Source organism: Acomys russatus, chromosome 20 (assembly GCF_903995435.1).
Source record: "Acomys russatus chromosome 20, mAcoRus1.1, whole genome shotgun sequence".
In the NCBI taxonomy this organism is placed as follows: Eukaryota; Metazoa; Chordata; class Mammalia; order Rodentia; family Muridae; genus Acomys; species Acomys russatus.
In genome coordinates this window covers 2,493,226-2,506,181 of record NC_067156.1, presented here as the reverse complement: position 1 = coordinate 2,506,181, position 12,956 = coordinate 2,493,226, and the positions used below count along the sequence as shown (strand labels likewise).

General features: G+C 45.0%; 1 protein-coding gene across 1 annotated transcript in view; it reads left to right on the top strand.

The window, feature by feature from the left end:
* Positions 1 to 12,956, top strand: part of Tmem241 (transmembrane protein 241) — a 119,048-nt gene that overhangs the window by 26,174 nt on the left and 79,918 nt on the right. The window contains exons 6-9 of the mRNA XM_051163378.1: positions 1,893 to 1,918; positions 7,305 to 7,356; positions 9,952 to 10,000; positions 11,299 to 11,344. Coding sequence (XP_051019335.1) covers positions 1,893 to 1,918; positions 7,305 to 7,356; positions 9,952 to 10,000; positions 11,299 to 11,344 — 173 coding nt within the window. The remainder of the gene's footprint in view (positions 1 to 1,892; positions 1,919 to 7,304; positions 7,357 to 9,951; positions 10,001 to 11,298; positions 11,345 to 12,956) is intronic.

The window sequence follows — 12,956 nt, the reverse complement described above, 5'->3', positions numbered from 1 at the left end:
AGCAGCCCCACAACCTCTGCCCTCTGCTTGCTCTTAACCACACTCGTGAGGTTTCCGTTGTATTTAGCTTATAGTATAGCTTGAAAGATAACACGTTTTACCCTAACAGGGTCAAAGGTACAGGTCTAATGAGCACAAGGCACTCTTCCCACTAGGGGGCAGCACATCCATGCTTGTCCTGCTTTCCATATTCAGAGGATCCCAAAGATACACGCCATAACTTTGTATTCAGATAGCATCTAATTATTAAAAGAACAAAACCTTGGTTACTTACCAACATGTGAAAACTTAAGGTATCCTGGAGAGCAGGCCGTATGTTTCTTTTGTCAGCTCTTTCCTTCTCTTCCTCTTCTTCTTTCTTTTTCTTTTTTCTTTTTGTATAGGGTCACAGACTGCCCTGGAACTATCTGGCCTGGAATCCACTCTGTAGCCAACACTGGCCTTGAACTCATGATCTTCCTGCCTTGGGCTCTGGAGTGCTGGGATGACAGGTGTGTGTTACTGTGCTTAGCTTCAGCCCTTCACTTCTAAGTAACACACTTATACGTCACACTATTTGAATAGCGTCAAAAAAATGTGTTTTGTCCCAGATAGTAAAATGATCCTGAACTATCCAGAGTTAATCTGCCATCCTCCCTGCCCACTTCATCTATCAAACAGAAAGACCTGTGCGACTCTGTTAAAGCTTCATTCTTCCGGACCAGCGGCTCATTTACTTGATCCGATTTAAAAGTCTTTGTACAGGAAGAGTCCACGTTAGAATGTCTTCATTTCAAGACTTTTTAAATGTCAGGGTCATATTCCTCCAACACACTATTTTATAAAATGTCCCTTATCTCCATTAAAAAAAAAAACTTTTCATATACCAGAAGATGTGTAACATTCTAAGAGTCAGAGCTGGTTGAACGACACAGGTGTGGCTCTGCCCAGTCATGCATGCCTCTAGTTACAGCTACACAGGCTGAGGCAGGAAGATCACTTGAGTTTAGGAGTTCAGGAATTGTTGGGAAACACAGCAAGACCAACTCCCTCTCAGAAATCATTAAATAGTAGGCAGGAGATATGGCTTAGAGGCTAAGACCACTTTCCGCCTTTGCAGAGGACCTGGGTTCGGTTCCCAGCTCACACATTGAGTGTCTTACAATTAATTACCTTGTAACTCCAGTTCTAGGAGCAATATAGTGCCCTTTTCTGGCCTCTGTGGGCATCTGCACACATGTGGTACATGTAAAGTCATACTGGCACACACATACTCTTAAGTAATAAGTAAGTATTTATCAGTAAATAAGTGACTATATACATAGAGGCTAGAAGTTAGTTTCTTTTCCTGTGTAGATCACATTGATTTCTCTTTATGTCCTTGGATTGGTAAGTAAGATATGAAAGTTGGCACTGATGTCATCTTATTGTTTATAAGCAGCACGGTACCAGTGGTCAAAGCACTTTGGCAGAGGACTCAGCTGTGGCCCAAGTCACTCCTAGTTTGGTCCATGCATCAAAAGCTGCAGGAAATGCTAAATGTCAGCAAGCTCTTTTTAAAATAAATTTTAAAAAGATTTATTTATATATGTAGTCTATATATGTAGGTGTTTTGTCTTCATATATGCACACCAGAAGGGGACATCAAAGCCCGTGAGACTACAGTTGTAGATGGTTGTGAGCTACCATGTCGGTATTGGGAATTGAACTCAGGACCTTTAGAAGAACAGCCAGAACTCCTAAGCTCAAGTGATCCTCTTTGCTGAGCCATCTCTCCAGCCCCTGGCAGTAAGCTCTAAGCCACCCCAAAATTGACTTATAATTTATTTGCTTTTTAATGTAAATGTTTTCTGTTCAAAGAAATTAAAGAGTTTTAAAAGGCTAATTAACTATGTTTCTTTACTTTCATACAGAAAACATCGTTTACAAAGACCTGTAGGTAAGTTAAAAGAAAACACCCCAAGGACATGAGATTAGACCCGATTTTAACTTAGATGATAAACAGTTGAAGGAGGAATTTATAATTAACAGTCATATATTTGTGCTTTTTAAAATTATTTTTAGATTATTATCTTCTTTATGTAACACTTTCTTCTGAGGGGAAAACCCAGCTCATGTCATATTTTCACACCGAGTATACAAATCTTTACTAATTGTACAGTAGTAGTGATGGAAACCAAACAGAAAACATGGAAACAACGTAAAATCTAAAAACAAACAAAGATCAAAATGAGGGTGGTGGGGGTGGGGTGAGATAATTCAGTTAATAGTGCTTACCGCAGGAGCAAAATGCCCTGGTTCAGTCCCCAGGCTTAAAAGCTTAGTGCAGTAGCAGATGCTTGTAATTCCAGTGTGGGATTTACTGGGGGAGAGACATGGTTTTGAGATCCTGTCTCAAAAACAAAAGTGGGTCATTCCTGAGACATGAGCTCTAGCCTCCACATGTACGTCCACACACACGAAGGTGTACCACCCCCATGTGCACACCTTCATCCATGTGTGCATGTACACACATGTAGCTGAAATGATATTTTTATTATTGGTGTCTTAGGTAGGGTTCTAGTGCTGTGATGAAACACCGTAACCCACAAGCAGGTTGGGGAGGAGAGGGTTTATTCAGCTCACACTTCCACATCACAGTTCATCAACAAGAGAAGTCAGGACAGGAACTCAGGCAGGGCAGGAACCTGGAGACAGGAGCTGATGCAGAGGCCACGGAGGAGGCTTGCCCAGCCTGCTTTCCTACAGAACCCAGGACCACCAGGCCAGGCATGGCAACACCCGCAATGGACTGGGCCCTCCCTCATTATTCACTAAAAAGAAACTGCCCTACGGACGGATCTTATGGAGGCATTTTCTCAGCTGAGGTTTTCTCCTTTCAGATAAATCTAGCTTGGGTAAAGTTGACATAAATAGCAAGCCCCCTGGGTGTCTGATTTTCCATGATGATAAAAATTCGTCTCAGGATCTGAATTGTGGTCCAAGGCTGTGATCATAGACTGGTTTAAAACACTCTGTGCCTCTGAGGGGTCCTCGGCAGAGTATGTCCCATGCCAGACTCTCATGTAGTTCCTGTGCCTCCGTGTCCTTATTCTAACTGTGCAGTTGCTTGTACTGCCTTCCCCTCAGCAGTGACTAAGGTGCTCCATCTTGAAGGCAGAGCGCCATGGAGCTGCCTTGACTGTGGGCTTAGGTTTTCATTGTTGTTGTTGCATGTATTTTTTGGGCTTTCATCCTACCCAATCCCCCTGATCGTCGTTGGCTTTTAGTACAGCTTGCAACTTGAAATAAAAAAACATAAACAAAACCTTAGGACCCATCCTGTTTTAAGGGAGATTAGCTGTTGTAAAAAGCTGTTAGTGCCAGGTGGTGGTGGTGGCGCACGCCTTTAATCCTAGCACTTGGGAGGCAGAGGCAGGCGGATCGCTGTGAGTTCGAGCCCAGCCTGGTCTATAAAGTCAGTCCAGGATAGCCAAAGCTACACAGAGAAACCCTGTCTCGAAAAAACAAACAAAAAACCGAAAAAACAAGCTAGGCGTGGTGGTGCACGCCTATAATCCCAGCACTCAGGAGGCAGAGGCAGGTGGATTGCTGTGAGTTTGAGGCCAGTCTGGTCTACAAAGCGGATCCAGGACAGCCAAGGCTATACAGAGAAACCCTGTCTCAAAAAACCAAACTAAACCAAACCAAACCAACCAACCAACCAAACAAAAACCAATAAAACAAAACAAAACAAAAAGCTGTTAGTGATCTATTCGTGACTACCTGAGGTAGCTGCTGTGGGAGCCAGTCCAGCCTCAGCCTGATAGCCCTGTGCTGCTCATTCCCTTGTGTGGGAGCATGGTGTGTTCTAGCTGGCCTTCCTTCCCAAGGAGCCCCTGCTGGTCCCCTTCATTCACCCCACTCTGCCTTCGTTATCCTCTAGAACACTGTGATGTCACCATAGCTGTCAGAGGAGGGTAGACTGAGTGCAGAGGCTTCTGGGCCACAGGCTAGCCCATGTCCTGACCTTACCCAAGCTAGAGCCCAGCTATGAGGGATCCTCAGTGCCTCATTCTGCCTTGCATCCTAACAGCTATGCAAGTCTGGGTACAGTACAGAGCCACATGTTACAGCGGGGAGGACTGTTGGAATGAGCCAGCATCACTGCTCTCAGTGTACCGAGTTTGTGACTCTCAGGTTGTATATTACATTGTATTTGTACATGTGTATGTGCGTGAGATCTATATAGAGAGAATATAAAATTTTGTACATAACCCATATATATTGGCATAAGAAGCCTTATCATACCATATATATCCTGAAAGCCAGGTATGGTGACAAAGAAAGCCCTGGAAAGCAGCTTGTCATCACACTGAGTCATGAGAATTGCAAATTCAAAGTCAGCTTGGGTATAGCCATGAGATCCTGTCTCACGATAGAAAGTAAAACCAGGGCTGTGATAACTCCACGGTGCAGCCTTTGCCTAGCATGCATGAGACCCTCGAGTCAGCTCCTGTCCCTGAAAAAAATAAGTAAATAAAAGGAGAACTTGCAGGGCTTGGAGAGATGGCTCAGCAGTTAAAAGCACTGACTGCTCTTGAGTTAAATTCCCAACAACCACATGGTGGCTCACAACCATTCACAAGGAGATCTGGTGCCCTCTTCTGGCATACAGGTGTACATGCAGGTAGAATACTGTATATATAATAAATAAATAAATATTTTTTTAGAAGGTCATGCTATATTAAAAAAAAAAAAAAAAGAACTTGCCAGTGAAGATGCTGTACTGGCTGCTGCTCTTTGTGCCTCTGACCTCTCTCATGCCCCAGCCAGTGTAACAAATGGTCAGCAGTCAAGGGGCCAGTGCTGCACTGCTGCTGTCTTTGTAACATGGCTAAGCTGGCCTGGAGGTTGTGCTTTTGGTGTCCTTTTTGGACAGCCTGAAGTCAGGTCTTTCTGTGTATGAAACTCCAAAGAGTGATACAAGAAACCAGGGGTCCTAACAGCCCCAGATGGACTCACAAGGAGAGCTCCGAAGATACCTGAGATTGGTTGTGTTGTTTTTTGTTTGTTTGTTTGTTGTTTTGTTTTTTTGCTTGTGGCATTTTGTTTTGGGTTTTGGCTGGTTTGGAGTTCTTGTTTTGTTTTTAGTTTGTTTGTTTTTGGTATTTCAAGACAGTAGCCCTGGATGTCTTGGAACTTACTATGTAGACTAGGCTGGCCTCAAACTTGGAGGCCTTGTGCTGAGGTCAAAGGTGTGTGCCACGACCACCTGGCTGTGTTGAGGTTTCATAAGTGAAATTTTAAGAAAAATATTTTATAGAAGTTTAAAAATATCTATAAAAGCAGACAATAGTGTGATGAAGTCTCTCTGTCTGTTTCCTGTTCCATGACGTTCACCTTACACATCTGGACCCTGCTTACCTCAGGGTGACTTTGGAGCAAATCCCAGCACTGGAGCGTCACACCTATGTTTCAGGACCATAAGAGGTTTTTATTTAAAAGCTTTTTATTTGGGAAGTAAAGATTAAGCAAGAGGGGGCTGGAGAGATGGCTCAGAAGTTAAGAGCACTTGGCTGCTTGCCCAGAGGACCAGGGTTCAATTCCCAGCACCTACATGGCAGCTTACAACTGTCTGTAACTCCATTTTGGGGGCATCTGATGCCTTCATGCAGATATACATGCAGGCAAAACACCAATGCACATAATATAAAAATTTAAAAATTTTTTTATTTTGGTTTTTCAAGACAGGGTTTCTCTGTGTAGCCTTGGCTGTCCTTGACTCACGTTGTAGACCAGGCTGGCCTCGAACTCACATTGATCTGCCTGCCTCTGCCTGCCAAGTGCTGGGATTAAAGGCATGTGCCACTATGCCCGGCTAAAATAAATCATTTCTTAAAAGACAGCATTAAAAAAAAAAAAAAAAAGGATTAAGCACTGGCTGCTCTTCCAGAGGATTTGGGTTCAGTTCCCAGCAAATTCCCAGCAGGCAAAACTCCAATCCACATAAAACAAATAAGTCATTAAAAAGAAGATTAAGCAAGAATCTTATAGTGGATTCCTACATTTATCCATTTCTACCTTTTTTGTATTCTCTCTCTTTCTCCCTTCATATATATATGGACCCATGTTTATAAATATAACAGTGTATGTAAGAATATATATACCAGTACCCATATTTCTCTGATTCACTTGAGAATAAGTTGCAGAAACTATGACCCTGTTCTTCAGTACTTTGTGTGTCTCCTAATATCAACCATCCCTGATGTGACAACACACAGTTACATTGAGAAGACTCGTGGTATCTCTTACTGAGCCTTAGTCTAGTGCTCTTATCTGATACTGAGTTGTGTTCATGTTTTCTCACTATCCCATTTGGCTTTTATAGCAGTTTTCCCCTCTAGGATGGCATGTGTCTTCAATATTCTTAATTGCTTGTCAATTGTTCAACATTTCTCTTTATTTACTTTTTATTACTTGCCTTTCCATTAAAAGTTTTTACAACTACATTTTTTTTTATTGTGGGGTGTGTCAGGGGGAGTGGTATGTGTGTGGTGTATGTGTGTGTGTGTGGTGTGTGTGTGTGTATGTGATGTGTGTGTGGTGTGTGTGTTTACATGTTTATGTACCATGGTGTAAGTGATGTGTGGTCAAAGGGCAACTCTTGGGGTTAGTTCTTTCCTTCCACTATGTGTGACCCAGAAAGTAGAAAGTAAACTCAGGTCATCAGGTGTGGTAACAAGTGCCTTTACCTTCTGAGACACCCTGGTCTTCATATTTCTGAAGGTCCGGGCCTGTTGTTTGTGAACCGTGCCTAAGTCTGGGTCTAATGTATTATTTCCACATGATGAGGTGAGCTTCGATAGTCTTGATACTGTGTCCTGAGTGCATGTTATCAAGAGGCACGTGGCAGATATGCCCAGTTATTGCAGACAGCGAGAGCAGCTGTTTACACACAGCAGTGGTGGACTACAACATAATGCGCTTTCCATACTGTGTTCATCCAGCAACTGGCCTGGCTGTGATCCAGTCTCCTAGTCTGCCTCCCTCATATCTGGGTGGACTGATGGTGAACAGGACACTGTGGGGTGCGCCTTTTTAGGTACCTGTGAACCCCAGGCTTTAGGAAGCAGCCACTGGACCACAGAGAGGGAGCCACCTGACCGTCAGTGTATAACTATGAGACTTAAGCAGTGGGCTCTCGGAGACGGTCAGGCGAGCTGGGTGGTGATAGAGTCTCTTCGCCACTTGCAGACTGCAGATGGTGTTTCTACCTCTGCACACACTGCGGCAGGCTTTGATGTTGAAAGCTGACGCTGTCTGTTTTATCTGCCTGTTCACAGTGCCCTCTTCCTCTTGGCTGCTGCAGGATGCCTTCCCTTCCAGGATTCTCAGGTAAGCCCAGGTGGACTCGCAGTGCCTTCAAAGCTCTTCGAAGCTCTCATAGATGTGCAGTGTTTCTATGCCTTCTTTTAGAACCAGAATAGCCTGGCCTAGCAAAGATGTTCAAAGACCTATCAGGCTGGTTGCCTCGTAGCTCAGCCTGTCATTTCTCCAGGCCTTCAGACAGGGGTTCCTGGGCGGGTACAGTCCAACTTGTGTAACCTATGATCCCACACCTAAGTCACCACAGCCTCAGACACTGAGCCAAAGTTGATTTTCCCTCTAATCCTAAGCTGGGGGTTATCACTGGCTATTATCTTGTGAGGCACTTAGGGCCCCCTTCATCCCTAGAAATCATCTCATTGTAGACATTTTTTTTCTTACTTACCCTTTCCCTTTTCTCCCCTGATAGCCTTAAGAGTCTACCAAGCATCAGGCACCAGGCTAAGAATACAGATAATAGTCGGTTCCAGCAGAAACTGGAAACCATTTAGAGCAGCGGGCAGGGAAACAGGCCGAGACAACAGGTCATTATAACCCAGGGAAGCCAGGGCTCTGCTCAGGGAGACGTTCCGTGTGGGAAGCACCTAATTAGGAATAACTGACAGTTGTGGGGACTTGCCTCACGGTGGGCTCTGTGCCAATGCTTTGTGAGTTTCGTTTTATTCAGAGTCTCACGGTGTGGACTGGGGGTGGGGGTGGAGGGCGCCACCTGTTGGGTAAGTGCTTGAGGACCAGAGTTGGGGTTCCAGCACCCAAGTTAAAAAATAAGCAAGCAAACAAAAACTGATTGCAGTGCTGCAAAACCATACTCCCAGTGCAGAGAGAATCCTAGGGGCTTTAAGCCAGTCTGAGCTTCAGGGTTAATGAGAGACCCTATCTCAAAAATAAGTGAAGAACCAATGGAAGAATACACCTGCTGTCCATGTCTGGCCTCCACATGGACACCTGTGCACCTGCACACATACACATGTGCGTACATACAAACACACACACAAGCAGAAAAAGAATCTTAGTATTGAAGGGATAGGGACCTTTTTCTTTGACTTAAAAAAATTTTAATTTATTATAATTTATTCAGACTATATCCTGATTGTTATCCTCTTGTATGCTCCCATTCCCACCCTTCCTTTTTCTTCCAGCACCCTCTTCCCCACCCCTGGACCTCAGACAGATAGGCACCATTTTCAATCTGTATTTTATTATTAAGGAATTAGTATGGTCCAAATAGGCTAATAAACCTGTATTTCAGAATTTTATTCAGATCTTTGTGATGCTGGAACAGAACCCTGCTCACCAGCCTTAAGTGTGGAAAAGTGACGGGGACTTGACTAGGAAAGAGGGCAGGGCTTTATTGTGCGTTGAGTCATGAGTATCTTGTGGTTTACTGTAAGTCACACCTATGGTGTGTGTACCCTGCTCTAACCCTTGCCTTCCAGCAGTTGATAACTTAGTGAAAAGTGCATGCAGAGAGAGATATAAACAGACCAAGGAAGCTATGGAGCGTGTTTGGTGGTATTAAGTCATACGGCAGATAGCAGGAAAGAGAAAAGAAAGGAGTCAGTGTTGAGGTGGGGCAGTGAGAGACCGCTTGCTTGCCTAGCATGGACAGTGCCCTGGGTTCTGTTCCCAAGCATTGCAAAAGTAACTTAGTAAGTAACTTCACAGTCACGCTCGGGAAAGTGCAGGACATCCTTGTTCTTTGGGTAGCGGGGCTGTAGATGGGACTAAAGATGTGGATGAGAGCTTGTCATGCCACTGGGATCTTAGGGAAGTCCTTAATGGTCACCACGTGATACTGGGGAAATGAGGGTTTCCTTTGGTGGTTCTTAGCTGTGTTAATTAAAAAAAAAAAACAAAAACATAAGAGTGAACTCAAATAGAAGCTGGAGGACGTTTTTTTTAGAGTTGAAAAGAGCACCACCACAGATGAGCAGGCTGCAACCCTGAGCAGCTGAAGGCAAAGCTGGTGAGAAGGGAAGCGGTGCTCTTTAAGTTAAGCTGGCTGCTGTGGGGTCAGCAGACAGCCAGCATGCAGATGAGCAGAGCTTTCGAGAATGAGTTAGGAAGCTCAAAGCTTCAGAAAAAGCATATGTAGGTTCTGGGCAACACTTGGAAGATAAAAAGGTGGGCACCCCTGAACCCCCTTGCAGCCCATAGGACAGTCTGGGAGTGGGGATTCTGCGAAGGAAAAGTACAGTATCTCACTAAAAGGATAACTATTCCGCTTGTCTCCTTAGCACGGCTTAAGGTGAGCCAACCTTCCTAGAGTGGCCTACGTTCCTGTGCGTACTTTCCTGACCAGGTCATGGACCCACCCTTCCAGATTGCCTCTTAAGGGAGGAGACATTGGCATGCTCCACCTAAAGACAGATCCCATTCCTTTAGATGCTATGATTTCACATTTGAACACATTGGGGTGTGGTGGCAGAGTGGGGTACTGGCAGAACGCAGGAAGATGCTTAGGGGCACTGGGTGGGCAGTGAGCTGATTGTAGGCCCCAGGAGGGTTGCCCCGAAGCTCCCACTCTCTGTGTTCTGATTGCTGTACAAATTCCTGTTGGGCCGTAACTTAGCCTTTCCTTGCCTTTTTAATCCTGTGTTACAGTTTGATCCAGATGGATATTTTTGGGCTGTAATTCATCTGTTTTGTGTAGGTAAGTTTTTGAAAGTATTTACTTAAATAACTGAGGACTATTATAAGCTCTTACTATGTAGCCATTTTCTTAGTGATCCTAGACAAGAGGAAAATTAAAATATAAAAACTAACGTTAAATGGATATTTTCCAGATTTTTTTTTCTACTTGTGGACTTTTCCTCAAATATTACAATTTCCAACATAATTTCTCTTTTGTGCCAAACTGTCCTTGCTTTGGGTTTTATTTGCAATGCTGGTTGGTCTTCCCTAAAAATAGTGGGCTCAATATATACGGGGGTGGGGGCGGCAGTGAGGAAACCGGTGACATGACTGCTCCATCAGGGGCAAGGTTTTTATTGTGGGTAAGAAGGAGAAAATACTCAGAAGCATTCTGGAAGATTCCAGAGCAGAGAGAAAGGAGAACAGGTGTACATGGCCAGGGCTGGGGAAGCAGGAGATAACAGTGGAGATATCGTGGAGATATCGCGAGAGATTGAGCATAGCAAACGGCACACAGGGAGCTGGAGAGGAAGAGAAAGCACTGTGTGTGGGGGTGGGGGCGGGGCGGGGCGGGGCGGGGTGGGGCGGGCGGAGTACAAATCAGGATTATAAAGAGGGTGAGTACCTGGGGGAGGACTTCTTGTGGGGACAGAAAGCCAGTTCCTGAGGAACGCTCACTTCATCTAACCACCAGGAATCCCGTCCTCTGGCTTGAGCTCATTTCTAACACTCAGAATGGCATGTCTAAAATGTTTCCAAAATGTTTTACCAAACAAAAATCCAAAAGCTGAATTTAAAAATCAATCTGATTTTTTAAAAAGATTTATTGATTTATTATTATGTATACAGTGTTCTACCTGCATGTACAACTGCAGGCCGGAAGAGGGCATCAGATCACATTACAGACGGTTGGAAGCCACCATGTGGCTGCTGGGGTCTGAACTCAGGACCTTTGTGAGAATAGGCAGTGCTCTTAACCACTGAGCCATCTCTCCAGCCCGAACAATCTGACCTTATTTCAAGTCATGAGTTCAGTATTTCTTGTTTGACTTGGTTGCAATCAGAAATTTTGGGGCTTTCCCTTCTCCACGTGTAACAAGGAAAGAAAAAAAAAAAACTGTCAGCAGTATCACCTGGTGGCAATTCCTGGCTGGCACCTCCTGCTGACCACTGAAGTTCCCTGCGACCCACAGTGTTGTTTTCTCCTGTGTGTGAAATGGGGAGAGAGAAGGACCGGCCTCCCGTTTTTCTGCTTTGCTGCAAGTGTACGCAGCTCCTTAAGCAGACAGTGCCAATGACTCTGTCCTTCATGTCCAGGGGCTTACAGAATACTCCGGAAGGCCCAGAAGCGCAGCGTGCTAAGGTAAGCTCTTGATGTGTGGGGACTGGCTGGCTGAGGAGATGAGACAAGACCCACAAACACATCTTGTCACTAATTGGGCTGCTTATCTCTCCAGCCTCTTGCCACCTCCTTCAGCAACGTGTGCAGAGGCAAGGACATCTCTTGCTCCTCTGGCACTGCCATTCGATGAGAATTTAATGAAATGCCCACACCCCTAGCTGTTCGGGTGCTGCTTGACTGTGTCTAGCTCAGAAGGGCAGCTTCTATGTTCTTTTTAAAAATTTTTTAAATTTTATTTTATTAACTTATTCTTATTACATCTCAATGGTTATCCCATCCCTTGTATCCTCCCATCCTCTCTCCCTCCCATTTTCCCCTTACCCTCCTCCTCCCCTATGACTGTGACTGAGGGGGACCTCCTCCCCCTGTATATGCTCATAGGGTATCAAGTCTCTTCTTGGTAGCCTGCTATCCTTCCTCTGAGTGCCACCAGGTCTCTCCATCCAGGAGATGTGGTCAAATATGGGACACCAGAGTACATGTGAAAGTCAGACCCCACTCTCCACTCAACTGTGGAGAATATCCTGTCCATTGGCTAGATCTGGGTAGGGGTTTGAAGTTTACGGCCTGTATTGTCCTTGGCTGGAGCCATAGTTTGAGCGGGAACCCTGGGCCCAAATCTGCCTATCATAATGTTCTTCTTGTAGAACCAGAGGGTCCCAGAAACCTACAAGCTTCTATGTTCTTGTTTCCACAGCCCCTAAAACTTGATACAGTTTATATCTGGAAGTCTCCCTGGTTCCCAGTCTTTGTTGTAGGTAGCTAATGAAACAGCCTCAGTGAATGTAAATTTAAAAAAAAAAGAAAGAAAGGAAAGAAAAGAATTTTTTTCTCCACTGACATGGCCCTTGAGACTGGCCCAGCTGGCTTCTGGGTACCCACAAAGGAAGGCCTAGGAGGTGCCAAGGCCCTGTCCCTGTGACTTTCACACCTTTGAATGAAGTGTTTTTGCAGCTGAAGCTAGCCAAGCAAAGTGTGAGTACCTGTAATTAATTCCTCTTTGGCAGGAGGATCTAGAGTTCAAGGCTTGACTAAGTTCCATAGAAAAACCATGTCCCAGAAAAAGCAAAGCTACACAAAGTATAGGATGCTCACTTAAATCTGAAGTTGCATGACTATCACATGGTTTTTCTTCTTCTTTGCATTTACTTATTTATTTAATTAGCCACTTTACAGCCTGATCCCAGCTTCCTTCCTCTTCTCCTCCCAGTCCTACTTTCACCACCACCCCCAATTCCTCCCTCTCCTTTTCAGAGGAGGGGTGGTCCCCCATGGGCATCAGTCCACCCTGACTCCTCAAGTCACAGCACCGCTAAGAGCACCCTTCCCCACTGAGGCCAGACAAGGCAGCCCAGCTAGGGGTTAGGGATCCAGAGGAAGGTGACAGAGTCAGAGGCTGCCTCCACCCCCATTGGTAGGGGACTCACAATGATGACAAAACTGCACAACTGCTACATTTGTGTAGGTGGTCTACGTCCAGCCCATGCATGCTCTTTGGTTGATGGTTTAGTCTCTGTGAGTCCCATGAGCCCAGGTTAGTTGACTCTGTAGGTCTTGTGGTGTCCTTGACCTC